We start from the raw sequence: 14,303 nt of genomic DNA on the forward strand, positions 1-14,303 counted from the left end.
TTCAACATGGCGGCCGGAAAATTGACGTTCGAATGCAGTCATCGGCAGCAGTTTGTTCGCTTTATGTTAAGGTTCCACTTGTCCATTTTATGGTGTACTAACGTATTATTTTCTTCTTTTGCAGGCTGCACGTACCCACAGCAACCATAACCCATGGTAACATAGCTTAGAGACCTTGGATTAACCAAAATGGCAGAGTCTTCATCTAACAAGAAGTCAAAAACGGTGGATTTTCAACTATGCTTTATTTTCCAGTTGAGCAGCAAGCAAACAGATTATACAAACTATGTGCTTCGTCCTTCTTTGCCTTCAGTAGAGAAAGTAATTACAACAACTGATGTGCGATGTTCATATGGGGAAACAGAATTCTCTGCATTAAAGAATCGCATAAAACGTTTGTCTGCCCATGAACTGTTACAGAATGGTGTTTCATACCACAAGACACGTTATAAGGATCTCACAAATAAAACATGCATTGAACGAGCCAAGACCAGATATGAGAAAGGACAAGCGACAGGCAGCGTCAGTGATGTAAAACAGAAGACAATAGGACGACCACCAAAATCTGATGCTGCATCTACAAGTGGTTCCACATCACAGCGATCTACCAGGCTTTCGACCAGTCAAGCTTTCAACAATGAGATGTGTGTCATTTGTCAGGAAGACAAAGCAGACAAATTGCACGACGTCTCAACTGAAAACATGGGAGCTCAGCTCAAAGCCATTGGTCAACAAACAGACAGAAAACTTTTGAAAGTCAGACTGAGCAATGTTGTAGGCTCACCTGATCTTCTAACAGCAGTTGCTGAGGACATGAAGTATCACCTTCTGTACTTAGGCCATGCAAAACGAGACATAGAAAAAGCTAACAGACCTCCAAAACGGCATGTTCATTTTGCACAGTTAGTGTCTGACCTGGAGATGCTCGACATGGTGGAAACTGAAATGAATGACACATCTAACAGTTCAGCTTTGAATATGAACGACATTGAACAATCATATGTTGGTTTGCTCGAAGCCAATGGGTTCCCTTTCCCCGACAATTCGCGATACAAACCATAGTTAAAGCACCTGATTTTGGACAACATCGCTGATCTGCACTTCACCAGGCCTCCAGACAAAACCAAACCTGAGCAAGTACTTTCTACAAAAGCAAAGGAAACCCTGTTAGCTGGTGCGTTGGCCACCGATACAAAAGACCTCAGAGAAGATGTGAAAGTCCTTCTGAAAGCAACTAAAATACTGAGAAGAGACATTGCAAGCGCAACCCCGTGGCAATTAGAAGGAACATTTGATCATTATGAACCACCTGCTTTGCTTCAACTCTTCTGCAATCATGCTATCCAAGGTTTACATCAGGTTAAAACAATCAGCAGGGCCGAATCTATGAACCAAAGTGCATCTGTGCTGGCACAACATTTCGTATGTGCATACAAGTGTGATCGGCAGGTCACCTATGAAATAAAACATGAAGACGTCGCTTTCAAACACCTCACTGAGACTCCCCTTACCGTCGGCTTAGCTCTGGATGTGCACAAAAACACCAGGTCCAAGGCTCTTGTGGAGACATTAGGCAAACTCAACCTCACCGTCCCGTACAACAAGGTAATGGAAATAGAGACTGCAGTCGCAAATGTTGTTCTTGAAAGGATGAAATCCACGGGAGGAATTTATCGGCCACCTTGGTTGGTTTACGACATGTTTGTTTGGTTTGCACTGAACGACATAGATTTTCTCGAATCCACGCCTTGTGGCATGAACACACTCCATGGCACTGCCACCGCTGTACATCAGACTGCCTCTGACAAATCCCCAGCAACACCACTTGATATCGATCGGTCATCAAGGCCTCAAACATTAGAGGAGGCTGTTCCATGTGAAATATTATCATGTGACAAACCAATACCAACAAACAAAAAGTGTGTTTGTACATTGAATTCCTGCAAGTCCAGCTCACAGCCAAACAAAGAGAAGGATATGGCATGGATTATTGGCTGTTTGGACTTCAAAGAAAGTGAAGTAGGAGTAAAATCAAGCTCTACTTCTCCAGGAACATGGGGCGCCTTCAACTCTCTGTTGTCTCCATCTGGTTTCAAGACAAACATTGCCCATGTACCACCACTAATATGATTGCCGCCAACACAGTATGACACCCTGCTCACAGGTCTGATGAGAGCATGTGCTATCGCCGCACATGCCATGGGACCAGAATCTATCACAGTCGTGACTCTTGATCTTCAGCTATACGACATGGCCATGAAGTTGTGGATGGAGCGTGAGGACATCAAGAAGCAGTTCTTGTTTCGACCTGGCGAGCTGCACATCGTCTTCTGGGCACCGGCTGCCTTGGGTAAATATGTGGAAGGGAGTGGTATTGACCAAGCATGGGTCGAAGCTGGACTTTACTCACCTACAACCGTAACACAAATACTCAACGGAAGACACATGTATCGAGCACTGGAAGCTCATACAGTTACCTTGCTTGCTTTGTACAGTTTGTACTTCCGAAAGTTCCTGCAACTTCAGCCTGATGAAGAAGCTTTCTTGAAGGAAACATCCACTCTTTTGGGAGAAGCCTATCAGCAAGACATCAAAACAGACTCAGGAAGTGGACAAAAACTCAGTGATGCCGTTACAAAAACAATCGAAATGTTCGAATCCAGGGACATCTTCAAAAAGATCAAACAATCTGCAGGCATTGCAAACAAGATTCAGCGTTTCATCGGAAACTACATGAAGCAGTTTGAGACCATCCTCCAATTTGTTTGAGCCACCAGACAACTAGACCTATTGCTGCACATGCAGAGTCTGGAATCACTCACTAAGTACTTCTTTGCCCATGATCATTTAAATTATGCACGCCTTCTACCACTGTACATGTCTACAATGCAACAAACAGAAAAGCAGCATCCTGAGATCTGGGCTGAGTTCATGAAAGGGAACTTCTGCATCACCAAAGGTGTTGCTGGATTCACATCAATAGGCCCAGACCACTGGACAAGTACTTTCTAATTGCACCTGAACTCTCAAACTTACAACATGAATTTGAGAAAAAGTACTTCACTGGCAGCGAGGCGAAGAGAACACAGCACCATGAGCTCACAGGGGGGAAAGCTCTCCCAAATAACACAAAATGCTGTCAAACTCAGTGCAGTATTTCACGCGCATGGAAACCCATTTGAATCCGCTGATGAGGATGGGATCTACAACCTGCTCACCCAAGCAGTTATGAATGAAACTGATACCAACGACATCCTTCGGCGTGATGAGATTGGGCAACAGATGTTTGAAGGTTTTGTCACCGAACGCCTAACGGAAAGAAAACTTTGTGTGTGGGACAAAATGACCAAAAAGAAACTGGGTACCTTCAAAAGTGCCAATGCAATGACAGAAATCCGAATGGGAGACAAGGCGGTCAAAATCAAAGAAGAGCGAGGACTGTTGCAATGGTTCATTGTTATTTCAAGAAGTCGACCAGAGCTGAATCTCAAGGAATGCATCGGAACTTATGAATTTGGTGTGGTGCCTCGATCACTATTTGCTTCAGATGGATCCCTCCTGCTGGCCTACGATAAGGCATCAATACTTCATCATCTTGAGAAGCTGGACAGTAACACACAACAGGTTCAAGCTGACAGAAATGAGGCAACTGGAAGTGAGCCATCTGATAACCAACAAATCCAAGTACCCTTGCAGGTGGCAGACCCAGCAGTGGAACATACAAATGTTGACCCAACAGATGAATCGTCAGCACACCGAGTGATCATTATTGATGGCATGGCTGTAGTAAATTCAGTTAGCAAAACGGAACAAATGAAAACATGCCAAGACTTTGCAGATGCCTTTCTCCAGATAATCTGTAACATGGCAGCACAATATGAGGAGGTCAGATTGGTGTTCGGCCGGTACATCAAAACATCGCTCAAGGAACAGATGAGGACAAAGAGGACCAAGGGAAAGTCAACACTTTAATCCAAAATATTTCCCTGAAGGACTTCTTATCAGATATCCACACCAAAGGAGAACTGACCGAGTATTTGGCTGACAAAGTTATATGTCACAGCAAGAGCTCCAACAACAGACTGAAAAAACTTATGGTGACCTCAGGAACACAAACCAAGGGCAATGTTGATATCCCAGACTCGCTCCTCACTCACAGCCAAGAAGAGGCAGACACTTTGCTTGTACTGCATGCTCTTACCTGTTCTCAATGAAGCAGAACTTGTTGTCAGTTCCCCAGACACAGACGTCTTGTTGTTGCTTGTCTACATGTATCCAAATTTACCGACGTCCACAACCTTCCTTACGGGAAAGGGCAGGCTGAAGAGGAACATTTCTGTGCGGAGCATATACAACAACTTAGGACCAAAGCGCGCTTCTGCACTGTTAGGTTTTCATGCTCTGACAGGTTCCGATATGTCTGGTAGATTAGCTGGTAGAACCAAAGACTCGTGCTTCAAGGCATTTATGTCTTGTGATGATGAGATCCTGGATGCACTAGCAATGCTCGGGAATGACATTGATCTGCCCGCTGATGTATGCTCTCAGTTGGAACGCTTTGTCTGTATTTTGTATCGATCCAAAATCTACACAAAAGTGAATGAGCTCCGTTGGTTCCTCGACTCAAATCGTGCAGCCGAAGGAGAAAACCTCCCACCAACTTCTGGCTCACTGGACTTACACATTCGTCGGGCACATTACATATCCACGATTTGGAGAAAAGCTTGTGAAACTCACCGGTGCCTCCCAGCACCAACTGCATTTGGTTGGACATTTGATGCAGGTTCAAGTCACTTCTCTCAAGTTCGCTGTTTGAACCCACCAGCTCCTGAAGCAGTATTGCACCTCATAAAGTGCGGGTGCAAACGTGGATGCGAAGGAAGGTGCAGCTGTCGCAAGAACAATATCCCATGTACGGAAGTTTGTGGATGCTGGGTTTTCAGCTGCAACAACAAAACTGTCCAACCAGGGATAAATGAAGACTGTGAAGATTGAGGTGTTACTTTCTATGACATTCACAAAATAATAATTCACTTGATATCCATTGTTAAAACTACTAAATGAAAGCCAGGCATTGAATCAGTATGACTTTTTGCATCTTCCTGTTTAAACGATTTAAGAGATTGAACACTGTATTGAACAGCAATTCAAGTATTTAATTATATTTAGATCTGTTTGTTGGTTTGTTAATTATGTATTCTTTGTGAAAAATACATGTCTTTAAATAGGTTGATTCTTGGTTTGTAATTACAAAATCCTGTTGGCTTGGTAATGCATGCAAAGGGAGAAGGTATAGCTTACATTGCGGGTGCGCGGTGGCCATTTTGGAATTTGTCATGTAGATCATACATATAACATAAATTTGATGATTCCATTAGATTCCTGGTCTCAGAAAACATATATTTAGACACTTCATTTGTAATTGTATCACATGTATTCGCGAAGATATCACATTATTCGTGTTCGGCGGCCATTTTGGACGCCATATTGAATTTCATACCCTCAGAATGTTCAGAAAAAATGCCACCCTAATTTTTTTTTTAAGCTTATGATACCTTCTTACAAAATCAAGTGAGTTTTTGCTTTTAACAAAAAAAATACACGAAATTGCAAATATGCCTAAACTAACCATTGGAAAGCTAATAATCGATTTACTCGGAACAAGATTTGTGTCCTTTTCGTCACAAAGATACCTGTTTTAAAATCCCTCTTTTTGGGATTGAAGAATAAGCAGGAATGGGAGCTTAATGTAGCGGTACCAATGGTAGGATGTATTATTCTACGACAGCAGGAACCCTTTAAGAAGGACATGGAAGGAGTAAACAAAATTATATACAGCAGAGTAATATTTCACAAAGAAATAGAAGAATATATAAAAGTCCATGGAAGGAGTACACAAATAACAAAAACCAAAGCCATGATGACAACACTTACGTGTTATCAAATATCCTTTTTTGTGTGTCGTACTTCATTTAACATCCGCATTGACACTCACAGATAGACATATAATACAAGATGTTCATGAAGTACAACGTTATCTTCTGATTAAATCCATCAGCAAATCAATTGATAGGCATGCCTAGTTTTCTCCAGATAGTCAGAAAAACATGGCTTGCGAGAGCTGTTTGTAATTGGGACTTGGTACAAAATATATTTGTCTCACTCGTTATGGAACAAAGCCAAAAGCTGAACCTTCAGAGACAGTTTAACAGCTTGATAACTGCACAAATTCATTGAAGACGGCGACTCCTCAAGAATTACAGATCGACCATATTAAGGTGGTTTAACCCGGAAGCATGATCAGCTTCGATTTTGAAATTTTGTTCAGATGAAAGAGATTCTAGAGCTTATCACATTTCAGCTGTAATGCGTGTAAACGTCCAGAGAGTTTTATGGGGATGGAGGGGGAAGGGGTTGGGAGGAGGTGGGAAAAGGTTTGGGAGGAGGTAAGCGTGAGGGGAAGAGAAAGCAGACGTGCGGTGAAGCAGTAAATCCAATTAATACTGTCTCATCAAAATGATTCTGCATAGAATAACGGCGAAGATGGAAACAAAATGATGTCTGAAATCCATTTTCCACCGGTCATGCTATAAACACCACCCGGACACATCTGGATAAAAACACCGTTTGGAGACGAACACCATCCGGAGACGAACACCATCCAGACAGGTCCAGAGACAACCACTGTCCAGACACATCTGGAGACAAACACCATCCAAATACGTCGGAAGATAACCACCGTCTGGACATGTTAGGCGTATCAAATATGATGTGAATACAACTTTCTGGACGTTTATAAGCATTACAGCTGAAATGTGATTGTATCTAACGTCCAGAGTGTCAATGTCCGAATTGGACAAATGAATACTTTTTTGTTTTAGCAGTCAGAACTGCTGCTGAGGTCAACTAAGAAGCTTAAATTTTGAAATTCGACTCAGGTTAAGAGATTCTTGAGGCTATCGCATTTGCGGAAATTAAATGAAATAATGCCACGAACACTGGCATCTCTGGGCGTTTATAAGCATTGTGATGTATCCAGCGATTCTTAGTTATGAAGATGAAGTATTTGATGATATGAGTCAGGAAAGTGCTAAAAAAAATTTGGAGCACTTTATCATGAAGAAACCGTTGCAGCCTGTTCCAAGTCAAGGCATTGTTGGGCAGGCTCCAAAAATATGGCGAACAAGAAAAAGGGCAATCAGTGATTGCAGACCCTCACCAGGACTTGTTTTGTGTGGTGTTTGTGTACTGGTGTGTTACGTAATTAATAACAGCATAACTAGAATTGCCACTTTATAACTGCTGGCAGTGATGACCGGGTACCAAGACGTACCACTTTGATGCAACCACGCTTTGATCGGCCACCTGACCCTGACCCATGACATTTTTTTTTAATGATTATTCAATTGAATTTAGAATGGGATTAAAATAAATTCAATTCAAATCAAATGGAAGACCAAATAGGTACGGTACTGCATTGGAGTAATCAGAAAGAACCCAAACAAGCAAAAAGAAAAGATGAAGTCAACAGGAGGAACCTGGATACGATCCACATTTCAGTTGCTACTCCTCTACCCTCAAAACCATCCAGGCACAGTCAAGTGAGCCTGATTAAAATAAATAAATAAATAAAACTCAGATCTAAAAAAAGAAATAATTCTGACTTCCAGACCATGTGTCTGATCAAGTTGAAATTTAAAACATGGATTCCCCACCACTAATAGATCATAGTTGTGAAGTTTCACATCAATTGATAACTTGGTTCGAGAGAAAACATTATTTAATATTTTTCTTAAATCCAATATGGTTGCCCACCATGTGACATCAATTCTTCCTTCACAACTTTGTACACGCATGCCTTGGAGAACATTTATGTAAAGTTTCCCCTCAATCTCTCCAGATGTTCTGGAGAATAACATTTTTTTTAATATGTTTTCGGGCAAATCCAATGTGGCTACCAAACCATGTGACCTATGACATCATATGTGCGAATGTTTTGTTCCTCATGGATAGGCGGTCATATTTGTAAAGTTTTGCCTTGATCTGTTCAGCAATTTCAAAGGAGATTTTTAAAGGTTTAAAAAAAAAATACCAACAATATGGCTGCCGAATCATGTGACCGATGACGTCATCAAAAAATTTTGTGGATCATTTTATCCCTAGATGACCCTCAAAAATGTTCATACTGATCGGATGTAGCATTCTACATACGAGGCCCTGCGAGGAGGAGTGATGTAAGGGACACACCGGCCATTTTGGAGTTAATGCCATATAGCACTATTTTAACCCTTCCCCTATCATCCGAGCCGATCATCATCATCATATCATTAAAAAATGTCGCTTACATCACTCCTCCTCGCGGGGCCTCATATGCAATGATAATGTCATAATGAAGGCACCTATGATATCAAACTCACACTCATTCCCCATGAGGAGTACTTGGTGTGTGCCAAGTTTCAATTTTTTCCTTGGTGCGGTTTCAGATCGAGGTCCAAAGTTTTTCCGTTTTTCCAACATGGCTGCTACACCACGTGACCTATGACGTCATAATTATCATTAAAAAAAAAACATTCTACACGAGTAGTCGCACCGATGGTGAAAATATGGTCTCAATCCGACAAGCGGTTGCGGAGAAAAACACGAAAGTTATGTGCAGACAAACAAACAAGCGGACCCAAATGCAATACCCTCTCTTTTGGCGGGGGTAATTATGACCCTACCAAGGTAGAGCGGGCTGATAAAGGGGCTGCCCAAGGATGATTCCTTGATAAAGGATAATTAAATAAGGCTGATAATTATTTTCAAAAAGGGGTGATTCAATTAACCCAAACACCCAATTTTCATTCATGCACTCCGTTGAAGCTCCCTTCGTACGCATGTAAAGTTACAGGTTGTTCTTTTTTTTTCATGTAAAGTCATCATGACTCCCTACATTGCAGGTATATAGGCTCTTAGTCTTCGAGATTTTAAATTACATGCACCAAAGGCAACTTCACGGAATAAACTAGAATGGCCTTCAATGGAACGCACGGCGCTCGGCTGAACAGTTTATGTTTTGTATCCCATTGATAGGCCGGATCTGGATCCTGACCTGGACCAAAATCTCATCGGCTGTTCTCATCATCTAACAAACTCATTCACCAAGTTTTTTTTTCATGATCTGTCCAAAACTTTTTAAAATACTGTGCTATGTATCATTTTGGCCCCCACCTCTCAATGGTGAAGAATTATTTAAAAGATGAAAAAAAAAAAAAACTGTCACATCTGGAATCCTGATGTTCACCAAGCTCTAAGCAATCCATCCTTGTCATACACCCAACCTGTCCACCAAGCTTCGTCCGAACGTGTCCATAACTTTTTGAGATATCGTTTTTAGCCCGATCTCTCAATGGTGAAGACTCACTTTACTAATTCAGATTACGATTTTCTCTTTATCTGTGTTGGCGCAACAACTCTTTTCCTGAAGTCTTCAGTAATCTCTTTTGATCGGGGCATGACACACTTCCATAAACCTGTGTGTTGAAGACCATACTCTGATGGTGACGAACAAAGTTGATGGTTTTCATATCTGGCAGGGCCACCCAAACTCACTCCTGATTGTAATCCCATTGATCGAAACACCTGACCGTAATTACCTCCTCAATTGAGTTGATTAACTTAGAGGTTCACATACTTTTTCTGACAAATAAATTGAATGTTCGATCACTTTGCTCAATAAATAAATGAAAAAGTAGATTTTTTTTTTGTGTGTGTGTGTGTGTGCTATTTGTTCAAACAGGTTCTGTTTCTCTATTTTTAGGACTTAGATGAAGATCTGATCACATTTTAGGTCAAATCTATGCAGAAATACAGAAAATTACACTGAACAACAAATTTCAAAATTTTTTTTTTACTGGAGATGTGTAAAGTGATTAAGACTAATTTGGGTACGCTGATTTCAAAAATCATAACCGTTTTGCTGTATCACGTCAGGATTTTCAGGAACAGAAATATTCCCATTGCCTAGAAGTCAGGATTTCAATGAAATTTACATATGTCTTTAACATGTCTATTTCGTACAATTGTTGTTAACTTGTGTTATATTTCTTTCTTTCAGATAAAGATGAGTAGGCGTTCCTGTACCAATCATCCTGACAACTTCTGTTATGTCTGTGGTCGGTATACCAAAAAAGATCAACAGCGAAGTATATCTACAGCAGTGAAAATGAAGGCCGCCTACTTTCACTACTTCGGGTGTAAGGTGGGGGACCAAGAACAGAGCTGGGCACCACACATCTGCTGCACAAGCTGTCACACAACCTTGACTCAGTGGTTGGTGGGCAAGCGCGCGAGCATGCCATTTGCGGTGCCCATGATATGGCGTGAGCCGCAGAATCATCATGATGATTGTTATTTCTGCTGCACAAACATCGCCGGCTTCAACAAGAAGAATAAAGGTCACATCAAGTACGCTGACTGCGTCTCTGCTCATAAACCTGTGCCTCATGATGACGAGAACCCCGTTCCAACACCTCCAGCTGATCAGAACATAGCTGTAAGCAGTGGTGAAGAGGATGGTGATGATGAACCTTTTGAATCCGACACTCAAGAATCACACCTTCTGAACCAGGGAGACTTAAATGATCTTGTAAGAGATCTCTCGCTGTCAAAGGCGAAGGCAGAGCTGCTTGGATCAAGGCTGCAGCAGTGGAATCTACTTGAACCTAACACCAAGATATCCTTGTTCAGAGCACGTCACAGAGACATGGCTGAGTTCTTTGAGATGGAAGACACGATGACATTCTGCAGTGACATCAACGGTCTGTTGAAAGAACTTGGGTGTGATCACGATCCTGCAGACTGGCGCCTCTTCATCGACTCGGGGAAGAACAGCTTGAAGGCTGTTTTGCTCCACAATGGCAACGAGAAACCATCAGTCCCACTGGCTCACGCGTTCGGCATGACAGAGACCTATGAGACTATGCGGCAGCTGCTTGATTCCATCAAGTACAATGACTTCAACTGGCACATCTGCGGAGACTTGAAAGTGGTGGCGCTGTTGTTAGGGCTGCAGTCAGGCTACACGAAATACATGTGCTTCCTTTGTCTCTGGGATAGCAGAGACGACAAGAATCACTGGACGAAGAAAGATTGGGAAGAGCGAAAAGAGCATGTACCTGGTCGACACAACGTGAAGCATGTCGCCCTTGTCGACCCAGCCAAGGTTTTCCTTCCACCACTCCACATAAAGCTCGGCTTGATGAAAAGTTTTGTACGGGCAATGGATCTGAATGGGCGTGGGTTTTTATACCTCAAGGAAAAGTTTGGCAACACCTTGTCGGAGGCCAAGATCAAGGCTGGTGTCTTTGTTGGACCGCAAATCCGACAGATTATGAAGGACGAAACTTTTCCGACAACTCTAAACCCCAAAGAGCTGGCAGCGTGGAGGAGCTTCAAAGCTGTGACGGACAACTTCTTGGGGAACGAGCGCGCGGACAACTATGAAGAAATAGTGCAGCAGCTGCTGGAGTCCTTCAGGAAACTTGGCTCCAGGATGTCCCTGAAAATCCATTTCCTACACCAGCACCTGAACTTCTTCCCTGACAACTTGGGAGCAGTCTCGGACGAGCACGGCGAGCGATTCCACCAAGAGATTTCACTCATGGAGACGCGTTACCAAGGGCGGCACAACCCGAACATGATGGGCGATTTCTGCTGGTTCCTGCATCGTGAAACTGACACAGAGCAGCACAAACGCAAAGCCAAATGCCTAAAGCATTTTTAATTACATTCTAGTGGAGTTTTTCTGTAATTTCTATAATTTTGAAGCATTCATGATGAAATAAATGAATAAATGAATTTTTGTAAATTTCATTGAAATCCTGACTTCGAGGCAATGGGAATATTTCTGTTACTGAAAATCCTGACGTGATACAGCAAAACGGTTATGATTTTTGAAATCAGCGTACCCAAATTAGTCTAAATCACTTTACACATCTCCAGTAAAAAAATTTTGTTCAGTGTTATAAAGGGTTTATTAACTTTTTCTCACCACCGTAGCTGCCTTGGAGCAGGTACAGCGTCGGATCACTCGATTGATTCCAGGGTTAGCTCGACTGAGGTTTGAGGGACGTTTGAAGAAGACGGGGCTTTATACATTGAAAATAACGAGACCATTGTGAGGAGATCTGATGGACACGTTAAAGATAATGAAGTGTGTGGACAAGACTGGTGAAGTGGAGTTTTGCAGCAGAGTGGACAATGTTCGGACCAGGGGGGGGCTTGAGGGTAAAGAAGATGAGAGTTTGGACAGTTTTAAAGCGGAGGTCTTTCAGTTGAAGAGTGGTTAATGCATGGAATGGTCTCACCAGAAAGGTCGGTAGAGTTGCGGATATGTTTCAATGGGAATTAGATAACATTGGAGATTGAGGGGAATGGGAATATCGACTTGTGTGGATGTGTGATGAATCTGATGATACCTGGGTTGATACAGTGCAGGCATGATGGTCTGAATGGACTGTGCCAAAGCAGTGTGTGTGTGTGTGTGTGTGTGTGTGTGTGTGTGTGTGTGTGTGTGTGTGTGTGTGTGTGTGTGTGTGTGTGTGTGTGTGTGTGTTTAAACACTTGTCTCACATCTGATTGCGAGTACAAGGCATCAAATTCCACAGATGAACATGTCGACCAGGGAGCAAGTGAACACAACAATAGAAACGCCCAGAAACAGTGGAGTTTGGGCCACCCTCAAGTATACACAGTATAGTGTGTACAAAATAAGGATTGTTGCCTAAAATGGCTCACAAAGCTCCTTAAAGAAGCCAAAAATACTTGGAAAAGTACCTGAGAGAAAAAAGGAGGTGCCTCTGATAGAGTTGGAGAACAATCTGAAACGAAAGAGTTGGAGAGCTATCTCAGCTCACCTAAAGGGCAGCTGCCCCGTGCTGCAAACTCCCAACGACGTGGGCCGGTGCAAGGCCTGAGTGGACCAGCGTGTGCTACACAAACCCCTGACAGGTTGCGACCAGTGAATGGATTTTGAATCGTGCCAGCAGGCTCCCTGCGAACAGGACAGGGTTGCCGATTTATTTAATGGACATCTGCAACTGGAAAGACGATGTTGTGTGTCGTTGTTGTTTCTTATGCAGCCTGTGGCTGCTGGTTGTATCATTTTCTGGAAGTGTGACCGTGCCACTGATGCAGTGCCCCTGTTACCAGCAAGCTGTTACTCATTTTGCCAACCTCGGAAAGATGACAGGCTGAGTCAACCCACCTGGTGTTACTTCAATGGTTAAAAGAGGCTCGAACTCAAGACCCTAAGATCTTAAGCCAGCCACCTCAACCGTTAAGCCAATACCAGGCTTGTATGTTGTGTGTCATTACCAAGAAATGATAAACAACTTTTGGACAAAAGACATCTTCCGGTGTTTGTTGGTCATCGCTCAATTTTGCCATTGCGGAATCTTAAAGACTGCTTGACCTTCCAAGATGTTCTTACATCATCATAGTATACCTGCACTGAAGTTGTGCACCTGATATTTGATTTGTGTCCTTGACCTACTTTTTTCGGATTGTGACCCAATTAACAAAAAAAACACCTTTTTGAGCATAACTTGAATAACTTTCCTGCGGTTTTCACGATGTTGAGTTTTATGGGAAGATTGTAGACGAGGACACATTTTCTGTATTTACACTCCATTCATAAATGTTGAAGGTCAAGTTCATATGGTGGTCTGAAAAAGATATGGCCATCATTGGATCACGGGCCAAGGGTAAGTCTCCCGGTCAGAGCAAGCTTTAACCCTTGGCGATCGCTTTGTAATCACAGATATTTCGTTGCAAATTGAGCTACTCATACTAGAAACGATATTGGGGTCTCTCGAGCAGGTGGAGGGAAACCCAGGTGTGAAGATGACGTGATCAGGGAGTTTGTCACCGTCACCGAAGTCCCACACACAGAACAAAAAGGATTGGATTTCAGGATTCCAAGGGCAGAGAGACGAAGACAGACATCAGGATTGGAATGGCTTTTATGATGATCGATGGCACGAAGGACGGAGCTCATGGATGTGTTGGATGTTGGAGCTGGTCATGGGTGTCACTACAGCCTAGCAGTGCAGTCTTGCTGTTTATTTTCATGTCTCTTTGGCAGATTTGTTTTCTTTCTTTTTGTTGTCCACTGATAGCTGTGCTTTGCATCGCCTTCTTTATTGTTAAAAAAAAAAAAACTAGAGTAATTCGACTGCGCGCAGTCGACGGGTATGCCTCCGCTCTCCTGCACAAACACTTGAGTGTTGACATATTTGACCCTTGACCTTTACCACATCTGG

General features: G+C 42.6%; 1 protein-coding gene and 1 pseudogene across 3 annotated transcripts in view; both read left to right on the forward strand.

Moving 5' to 3' along the window:
* LOC147030425 (uncharacterized) overlaps positions 1-358 on the forward strand; it is a 45,847-nt gene extending 45,489 nt beyond the window's left edge. For all 3 annotated transcript variants that reach the window (XM_085874473.1, XM_085874474.1, XM_085874472.1), the window contains one exon: positions 125-358. In XM_085874473.1, the coding sequence (XP_085730599.1) occupies positions 125-170 (46 nt within the window). In that variant the 3' untranslated portion in view covers positions 171-358. The remainder of the gene's footprint in view (positions 1-124) is intronic.
* Positions 190-2,769, forward strand: LOC147030426 (uncharacterized; annotated as a pseudogene).
* The last annotated feature ends 11,534 nt before the right edge of the window (positions 2,770-14,303 follow it).

This window comes from Eptatretus burgeri, chromosome 3 (genome assembly GCF_056783735.1).
Source record: "Eptatretus burgeri isolate ZD-2024b chromosome 3, Ebu_testis_v1, whole genome shotgun sequence".
Lineage (NCBI taxonomy): Eukaryota > Metazoa > Chordata > Myxini > Myxiniformes > Myxinidae > Eptatretus > Eptatretus burgeri.